Source organism: Leptopilina heterotoma, unplaced genomic scaffold (genome assembly GCF_015476425.1).
Source record: "Leptopilina heterotoma isolate Lh14 unplaced genomic scaffold, ASM1547642v1 Lhet_21, whole genome shotgun sequence".
Lineage (NCBI taxonomy): Eukaryota > Metazoa > Arthropoda > Insecta > Hymenoptera > Figitidae > Leptopilina > Leptopilina heterotoma.
The window spans coordinates 233,297-243,890 of record NW_025110925.1 but is presented as its reverse complement, the minus strand read 5'-3'; the positions used below and the strand labels follow the sequence as shown (position 1 = coordinate 243,890).

The 10,594-nt window shown below is 37.0% G+C and overlaps 1 protein-coding gene across 1 annotated transcript; it reads left to right on the top strand.

Moving 5' to 3' along the window:
* Positions 1–732: 732 nt before the first annotated feature.
* LOC122501496 lies at positions 733–4,071 on the top strand. The gene is made up of 2 exons (XM_043611004.1): positions 733–1,629; positions 1,888–4,071. Exons 1-2 carry the CDS (start codon positions 1,620–1,622, stop codon positions 3,402–3,404), a joined length of 1,527 nt encoding a protein of 508 aa, XP_043466939.1. The 5' UTR covers positions 733–1,619; the 3' UTR covers positions 3,405–4,071.
* The last annotated feature ends 6,523 nt before the right edge of the window (positions 4,072–10,594 follow it).

Sequence of the window (10,594 nt, the reverse complement as noted above, 5' to 3'; positions counted from 1 at the left end):
TCAATACTCCTTGCGATGCTAAAAATTGAGATATTTTGCTTTAAAGTTTCAACATTTAACATAGGAATCATATGCTGAACGTAGAAAAGTGACACATTTTTATAATTATCTAGAAAACTACTCGATAAATATTTCTCAAAAACTAGTATGTTGTAGGGATAAATAAAAGAAATAATATTAAACAAATTTCAGTGTAGGTAACGATGCTCATTTTTTAATTAGGGGCCATCCATAAACCACGTAGCCTCTTGAGGGGGAGGGGGGGGGTCAAGCAATTGACTACGACAAGAGGAAAAAATGGCGCTAATACATGTAATAGCGTACTACATGGGGGAGGGGGGGGGTCAAAATTCCCAAAAAATGGGGCTACGTGGTTTATGGACGGCCCCTTATTGTATTTTGAAAGTCGAAACTCAAGTGATTTTCCATTGAATTTACTGGTGCAAGGAAAGCATGCGGTCGCGACTTGGCAACACTGTTGCGTTCAAAGCACTTGCAAAAAGGCGCAAAACTAACATTCGTTTCAATTACTTTTTCAGATTCAATTTAAAAAAACTTTTCTTTTTTCAAACATATTTATATATTTATTTATTTTATTGAAACTTTTTTAGTTATCAAGTTTTGTTACTGTTTTCATTATTGCTCTTTTGAATTTCTTGTTGTAATAACAAAATTAATAAGTGATAATAATAATATTAATTACGATAATTTGATAATAATTATAAATTATTACTACAAATTAAAAGTGAAAGTGAGACAATATGACGGTGAGCACACAGACAAGTGGATCTATGTGTCAGTGGCCAAGGAGGTGGCGTCAATTCTCGGAAGTGGTCGCGACTTGAACTAACGAAATTTAATTCTCAATCTCAAATTACTCCACTGACATAATTTCCTCGCAAAATTATTGCAAAAACGGAGAGAGACGCGTCTCAGTGAGTGAAATTCCTCTATCATCCCTCCAAATATGAACCCGAAATATTTAATTCTCTCAAAATGAGAAGTCAATACCAAACCGTTCATAACCCCTTTTTAATGTTTAAACATTTTTTTCAATAATTATTTATAAAAATTTCGCAAAATTTCCGAGAGCAGCGCGGGTCAATAATATTTTTCTATATTTTCCAAAAAATCCTGACTGAAAATATTTTTTTCTTTTTAAATGAGATGTCGATCACGATACGTCTAGCCATTTTCCACAGTCGAGGTGAATTTTTCATTTTTTCCTGCTACTTTTACTGAAACAAATCTATTATTTTTTTGGGTTTTTATTTACATTTTAATTTTAATAAAATTCATGAAATTAAACAAGTAAAAATGAAGGTTATGTTCTCCGTGAGAAGAACAGGCCTCGTGACAGCTGTGCCACACTGTTGCCGTATCATGAAAACTTGCGCACAATTACGAAATTTGCACTCAAATCTTAAGCAACACGTGTCGATTCCACAAAACCATAAAGAGGATTTAAATAATCTGCATTCTGGAGATTCTCAGGAAAAGTAACCAGGAAAACTGTTTTATGATCTTATTTACCATCAACTACAATAATAAACAGTAACTCTCTGCTTATGCTTACTAGCATCCTTTGCATTTCCTTTAAACAATCTCCCTTGAATTGAATGCACAAAGGTAAAACAAATCTATTTACTTATATATTGTGGTAATAAATATTAAATAATTTATATATCTTAATATTTGTCTGTTGTTACAATTAGTTTAATTAAATTTAACTTAAGTTGCAAATTTTAAATTCTATGTAATTCTGTCTTAATTTTACAAACCGGAGAGGAAATTTTAATCGTTATTCTATTAATTGAATTGAAATACTCTGTTGAGTTGAAGTTACAATGTCTGATTCTCTCGACTTATCTCCCATTCGTTCCACAGCGGATCCCGGGGACATTCCAGTTTCGTCTTCCTCAGCTTCTTCATTGGATCCCTCAATCGGGAATTTAACATCTATACATAATCTTGGCATCTCCACTCCCGAAGATCAACTCTTACAATCTCAGCCGCAGACCAACAAGAGGAGCGTCCAGCATGCCAGCTGGTCCGATAAGTCGATGAATGACTCCTTCTCGATCTCTCGTAAACGCGTCCGTGAATCAAGGTCTCAACCGAGCCCTAGGGGTGAGTCGACATCTAAAGTTCCATACTCCAAGAATTCTTCCCTTAATAAAACTTTTTCACGTCAATCATCTCCAACAATCCTACCAAACATCAATAACAATTTAGAATGGCAATCCTCTTTTATTATTTCCAAGTCAAATCTAAGATACTCTCAAACTATGAATCAACCGTTCATAGTAATTCTCCAGTTTGATTCAAATCGAGATCCATCCGTAAATATTGGTCGCTATAACCCAATTGCTCTTGCAAAGAAGATCAGAGCGATTACCCCAGGCCCCCTAACGATTTCCGCTAATGGCCAGAACAGCACCAAAATAATCTGCGCAAACTATTCCGACGCAAACAAAATACTGGATCACTACAATAACAATAACCAATCCTACCTTGCTTTTCCTCCGATTTCTTTATTCTATAAAAAGGGATTCATCAGGAACATTGACACAAAAATTGCGCTACCGGAACTATTCGAAAATATGGATGCTCTATCCAAACCCACTATCCTGTCTCTTAAAAGACGAGTAAATTCAGGAAACGTACTCACAGACATAGTCGAGATTACCTTCAACTCTTCAACCATTCCACGATTTATTAACTCATTCAATTATCTTTTTTCCGTTACGCCCATGATTCCCCCTCCAAAAAGGTGTCATTATTGCCAACGTTTTCGTCACACGGCTGATCAGTGCCGTTCTGCCCACCCTATATGTGAGTTCTGCTCCCAACACCATATCACTCTTAAATGCACCAATCGTCTACTTCAGCCCAAATGCAACAACTGTCGTGATGTTCACATGGCCTCTTCACACGATTGTCCACGTTATAAATACGAATTTGAATTGTCAAAAGTGTGTTACATCCAAAACCTGGGCCACTTGGAGGGCTCTGATGTTCTGAATGCTAGAGGTATTCTTCCTCCAAACTCTCCAAGATCAATGAACTCTTCAACATCATCGAAATCTTCTCCATCTCAAGTTCCTAACTCCATGCCCCCCCCTCCTCCTCCCCCTTTAACAACTCCATCAACATCTCAATTCATCCCTCCCCCTCCTTCTAAATTTCAATCTTTTCCAACTTCAACTCCTAAACAGTTGGCCAATGAACTCAACGGCTCTCAATCCAAAGATAAAAATCCTAAACAAGAGCATCGATCAACTCTTAATTCAATCGTTGATAACATCCAAACCAAACTCTCTTTCATCGAGAAATCATTCGAAGATTCTAACATCTCATCCGATACATCGATGAGACAAATCGATGACAAAAAGAATGACTGAATTAATTATTAAATTTTTAACCCTCCTCTGTCTCTTACTTTTGTTTTTATTTTCTTATCTATTCTCCTTTTATTATTACTATTATATTTCAAATCATTCATCTATTTTAAACTATTTGAAATTTTATTCTTTATCCTTCCTACTACCCAGCTTCGTTTTAACTACCTTTTTACCTAAATTACTAAAATTTCTATTTATACATTTTGCTTTCAAAATTATTGAGTACCGTCTGGCACATGGCATATCCAATTCCATAATCAAAATCCATCTTTACACATGGACATGGATTGGGATATGCAGTCGACCTGTGTGGGACCCTACTCTTTAACTCTACCTTCCCTTTCCTTTTTAAACCTTATACAATTAAATTTAAACAATGCATAACAATATTACCGTCTTTCTCGCGTGCATGGAGTAGCATGCATCTCCTTTACCCCTTCAGAGCCGCTATGCTGCTCCATGCCTCGCGTGAACGAACTTTAAATCATTGTTTTATGCTATTGTTTTCCCCCTTTATCGTTTTATCAAAAATTCTTTAATCCACAACAGATTGAATTTCCTCTCCGGTATATCCCCCCTCCTCTTTTTTTCTCTGTTCCTTTCAATTATTAATTGTCTTCTATCTATATTACTGTTTTTTCTCATCTTATTTTAATCCCAACTGTGTTAGTGTTTTTTTTTTTTTGTTTTTGTTTTGTTTTTTTTTTTTTTTGAGTTTTGTTTTGTTTTTGTTTTTTTTTTGAGTTTTGTTTTTTTTTTTTTTTTTTTTTTTTTTGTTTTTTTCTTATTTTCTTTCTGTAGTGCTTTTGTTTTAGTCTCTTACTTTCAAGGATCATGCTCAACCAGTCCCTTCCTCTCTCTCTGGCCTCGCGCTCTTTAAATATTTGTTCTTGGAACCCAAGAAGCATTTTAAATAAACGCATAGAACTCGAAACATTAATTATGAATCATAACCCGGACGTTATATGCTTGTCTGAATCTTGGTTGACTCCGGAAACTCCTTCATGGGAGATCAAAGGTTTCACCACTTTTCGTTTTGACAGACATCAAGGTAGAGGTGGAGGTTCAACCATTCTATGCAGAAAAGAGCTCATCACCTCGAGAGTCGATTTTGGTGATTGGTGGAATGGTCTTTTCGAATTGTGTTCCGTTGGCATCGAAACTACTAACGGTCGCATTGTCATTGTTTCTCTTTACATTCCCCCTAACAATCGAATCGATATGGACACCTGGAACAGATTGTTCATCCAACTTTCTCAATTTTCACACATAATCATCACAGGAGATTTTAACTCTCACTCTCCCTATGGGGACACTCAACCTTCAATTTTAACGGTTCGAATTTGACAGAATCTTTATCTGATTTCGATTTTATCGTCATGAATGACGACACTCCTACCTATTGCAACATCCACTCTGGTTATTCTAGCGTGCTGGACTTAGTTATTGCTTCGTCATCTCTAGTCAATAACTTAGAAGTAAATATTTTGGATGACACCTTTTCCTCTGATCATTACCCGCTAATATCCACTCTATCCTTTGGACCAAAGTATTCGATCTCTAACAGTACTAGATTCAACTTGTCCAAATTAAATTGGGAACTTTTCCATTCCAAAGTGGATCTCTTTGCTGTCGATATTTTGAACGCCATTGATAATGGTTCCATCCTTCCTGACGTGCAAACATATTCCGCTTTGATTGGAAAAATCAAGGAGTACATTCTTGATTCCGGCGGTTTCAAACCGACCAACAGAGGCCGTAAACCCGGAAAATCTAAACCTGTTTGGTGGAACGATGAATGTTCCAACGCAGTTGAAAGGAGATCCACAGCTCGTAAACTATACTTTAGGAACCAAACTCAGGAGGCTCTTACCCAATACCTTCAGGTTGATAGCGAGATTAAAAAATTTCTTCGTGATCAGAAGCGCAATTCTTTCAAACAATTCTGTTCCAATGTCAACCCTTCTATGGGATTAAAGAAGATATGGAATATCATTAAGGGCTTTCAATCAGCTAACACCGCCAAATCCACTAATATTTACAACAACCCTAATCTCCCAGAAATCGTCACTCTTCAACAAGAAATTTTAAACACAAACATCCATGCAATTGAAATCCCATACGACCACATTCCAAATGAACAAGATCCTCTGAACGGTCCTTTTTCATCTGATGAATACCATTTTGCTTTGTCTCGTTGCAAAAAGGATACTGCTCCTGGCATAGACTCCATTGGATATTCCATAATTAAAAAACTCCCTACATCTTGTCAAAATCTCCTATTAAAAATTTTTAATTTCCTCTTCAAAAATAGCATCTTCCCGGAATCATGGAGAGACAACCTGATCCTATTTATTCCAAAACCTGAAGGCAAAGGATTTCGTCCTATTTCTCTTTCCTCCAACATTTCCAAACTTTTTGAACGACTGATCCACCGCAGACTTGAGTACATCGCCGAAAGTAAAGACTGGTTCCCTCCTTTTCAATACGGATCCCGTAAAGCCAGATCCTCTTCAGACTGCGCAGCAGTTGCTTATACGGATATCCTATTAAGCTTCGAAAAAAATGAATCAGTCCTAGCCGTATCTCTTGACATCAAAGGGGCGTATAACTGTGTCCGCCATGATCAGCTCATCCACCATCTGCAAACTCTTAACACTCCCTCTCGCATACTAAACTTTATTAACTTCATGACTGCATCCCGTAATCTATATTTCTCCTCTAACGATCCCAATCCAAAAAAGACTCACGTAGGTGTTCCGCAGGGTGCTGTTCTGTCTCCCTTCTTATACAATGTGTATACAAGTCAAATTATGCAACAATTAAATCCCAACACTAAGGCGACCATCTACGTCGACGACATTTTTCTTTATACATCTAACAAAGACATCAACGAAGGAATTGTGGAATTAAACGCATCTATTGCCAAGATCTCCTCTTGGTTAACCGAACTAGGACTTAACATCTCTACTCCTAAGTGCAATTTTTGCATTTTTTCTAAATCTAAAATTGACACAACGATGCTTTCAATCCAAATTAATAATCATATAATTCCTTGCGATAATGAAATCAAGTATTTGGGTATAATTTTCGATTCTCAACTCACGTGGAAACCCCATATTTTGTCCATATCAGCTAGAGCCATTAAAGCGATCAACACCCTCAAAGCTTTATCCAGAATCACTTGGGGCGCTTCCTCGGAAACTCTCCTCATGGCATTCAAGGGTTTAGTCAGGGCATTATTGGAGTGGGGATCTATCTTTTTTTTGGGAGCTGCCAAGTATCTTCTTGACAAATTAGACAAAATTCAATACTCCGCCTTAAGAGTTATTACAGGATGCATGTCTTCCACCCCTATCTATTTCTTACTTATAGAATCAGGCGAAATTCCTCTCAAAATTAGAAGAATCTATTTAACATCTAGATTTGTTACCAGAAACTGCTCCTGGTCGCAAAATCCTCTTTACACTAACCTTAAAACTCTTAAAACTCGAATCTCTAACCAACGAAAACCTCTTAAATTAATTACAAAAACAGGTTTATACAAGTCCTTCATCTCTCTTCAAGACAAATTAAATTCCTGTCTCGTTACCAAAAGACCTCTCTATTTTGATTCAACATGGGAATCAACATTTCTTTCCATCCCCATGAATAACGAAATTGGCTACGAAATTAAAAATTCCAACAATCCATCGGAGAAATTATCCCAATTTCTAAATTCTAATTTTCCAAACCACGTATATATATTTACGGATGGATCTTGCTTTCCCAATATTAGCAGAGCGGGTGCAGGATTTTACATCCCCCAAAATGAAGTTCGATTTGGTGTCCCTCTTCCTGGATTTGTGTCTTCAACCACTGCTGAACTATCCGCTGTTTATGTTTCCATTAGTTATATAATCTCCAATAATATCCAGAATGTAGTTATTTTATCTGACTCCTTGTCCGCAATAAGCCAAATATCTAACAGATCCTCTTTATCTCACAATGACTCGAAACTCCCTTTTAAAATTGCTAACATGATCAAGGATTCTCCTATTGATCTTTCCATTCACCTTGTCTGGATTCCCTCTCATTCCAACATCTCTGGGAACTCGGTTGCTGATCAACTTGCCAAAACCGCTGCATCGCTGGACGTTTCTCAAAAGAAATTTGCCTCTGTTGGAGACGCTTTTTCTTGGAGCAAAAAATGCATGCTTTCTCAATCAAGGGAGATGTGGCCTTACAAAAACCATTCTGCGGCTGCGGATAGAATTTTGGCGAAAATCAACTATGACACTAAAAGACCATGGTTCCGTGGGATGGAGATCCCAAGATCAAATTCAAATCTAATTTCGCGTCTTAGAGTCAATCACATCTGCACTTCTGAACATTTTAGACGTATGAACTGGAATTTCCCCAGTGAGTGTGGCTGTGGCACGAGTGAAAGGTCCCTTGTACATCTTCTAAATGATTGTCCAAGCCTCTTACCAGGCAGACTATCAATTTTTAATTATCTTAACTCTTTAAAAAATTTTACCCCCCCTCTTGTAAATTTAGATAACTATATTTTTACTCCCTCCAAAAAACTAGCAGATGAACTATATAAGTACTTTTATCAAATCAAGGGAAATTTCATTTAGATAACTCATGACTGCATCCCGTAATCTATATTTCTCCTCTAACGATCCCAATCCAAAAAAGACTCACGTAGGTGTTCCGCAGGGTGCTGTTCTGTCTCCCTTCTTATACAATGTGTATACAAGTCAAATTATGCAACAATTAAATCCCAACACTAAGGCGACCATCTACGTCGACGACATTTTTCTTTATACATCTAACAAAGACATCAACGAAGGAATTGTGGAATTAAACGCATCTATTGCCAAGATCTCCTCTTGGTTAACCGAACTAGGACTTAACATCTCTACTCCTAAGTGCAATTTTTGCATTTTTTCTAAATCTAAAATTGACACAACGATGCTTTCAATCCAAATTAATAATCATATAATTCCTTGCGATAATGAAATCAAGTATTTGGGTATAATTTTCGATTCTCAACTCACGTGGAAACCCCATATTTTGTCCATATCAGCTAGAGCCATTAAAGCGATCAACACCCTCAAAGCTTTATCCAGAATCACTTGGGGCGCTTCCTCGGAAACTCTCCTCATGGCATTCAAGGGTTTAGTCAGGGCATTATTGGAGTGGGGATCTATCTTTTTTTTGGGAGCTGCCAAGTATCTTCTTGACAAATTAGACAAAATTCAATACTCCGCCTTAAGAGTTATTACAGGATGCATGTCTTCCACCCCTATCTATTTCTTACTTATAGAATCAGGCGAAATTCCTCTCAAAATTAGAAGAATCTATTTAACATCTAGATTTGTTACCAGAAACTGCTCCTGGTCGCAAAATCCTCTTTACACTAACCTTAAAACTCTTAAAACTCGAATCTCTAACCAACGAAAACCTCTTAAATTAATTACAAAAACAGGTTTATACAAGTCCTTCATCTCTCTTCAAGACAAATTAAATTCCTGTCTCGTTACCAAAAGACCTCTCTATTTTGATTCAACATGGGAATCAACATTTCTTTCCATCCCCATGAATAACGAAATTGGCTACGAAATTAAAAATTCCAACAATCCATCGGAGAAATTATCCCAATTTCTAAATTCTAATTTTCCAAACCACGTATATATATTTACGGATGGATCTTGCTTTCCCAATATTAGCAGAGCGGGTGCAGGATTTTACATCCCCCAAAATGAAGTTCGATTTGGTGTCCCTCTTCCTGGATTTGTGTCTTCAACCACTGCTGAACTATCCGCTGTTTATGTTTCCATTAGTTATATAATCTCCAATAATATCCAGAATGTAGTTATTTTATCTGACTCCTTGTCCGCAATAAGCCAAATATCTAACAGATCCTCTTTATCTCACAATGACTCGAAACTCCCTTTTAAAATTGCTAACATGATCAAGGATTCTCCTATTGATCTTTCCATTCACCTTGTCTGGATTCCCTCTCATTCCAACATCTCTGGGAACTCGGTTGCTGATCAACTTGCCAAAACCGCTGCATCGCTGGACGTTTCTCAAAAGAAATTTGCCTCTGTTGGAGACGCTTTTTCTTGGAGCAAAAAATGCATGCTTTCTCAATCAAGGGAGATGTGGCCTTACAAAAACCATTCTGCGGCTGCGGATAGAATTTTGGCGAAAATCAACTATGACACTAAAAGACCATGGTTCCGTGGGATGGAGATCCCAAGATCAAATTCAAATCTAATTTCGCGTCTTAGAGTCAATCACATCTGCACTTCTGAACATTTTAGACGTATGAACTGGAATTTCCCCAGTGAGTGTGGCTGTGGCACGAGTGAAAGGTCCCTTGTACATCTTCTAAATGATTGTCCAAGCCTCTTACCAGGCAGACTATCAATTTTTAATTATCTTAACTCTTTAAAAAATTTTACCCCCCCTCTTGTAAATTTAGATAACTATATTTTTACTCCCTCCAAAAAACTAGCAGATGAACTATATAAGTACTTTTATCAAATCAAGGGAAATTTCATTTAGATAACTCCTGTAATTTTTGTGCATGCCTTGATTTTAATATTTGCAACAATCTCCTTTCAAGCTTTCTTATTTGCCCTTACTATTTTTGTTTTATCTTTGCAATTGACATTTTCCCTTTATCTCAGTCTCTCTTTCTTTTTCAAATCTCTTCCTTGCTAGAAGTAAGCTAAGTACTCATTGGATTCTGTCTAAGAAGAACCACCTCCAAATATATCAGAAAGTCCATTTACAACAAATACCATCAGATCACTATATCATTTCAAATCTTAATGATAAATAGTGTTCCCGTTGTACTCTTCCACATAATGATGCCTTTCTTGCAATTTAATGCAAGCAACAAGCATCTGCTGAAGACAAATTGGAGGCTGATATACGGAAGGTGGAAATCTACGACTCTGGCATCGGCTTTTATCTCCTTTTTTTGTGCTCAACTTTTGCAAAAGCATGCAACATTTACCAGCCTGTAATCAACCCTCGAAATTCCCGCTATTGGAATTTACCGCTTTTCTCACAGCGCATGCCTAGCAGCACCCACGCTTTGTTGCAACACATACGCTTGCTGAACTGGACAATTCTGCATCTCATTGCTATCTAAAACTAAATCCCCTTACAGTAATCATATATGTGTT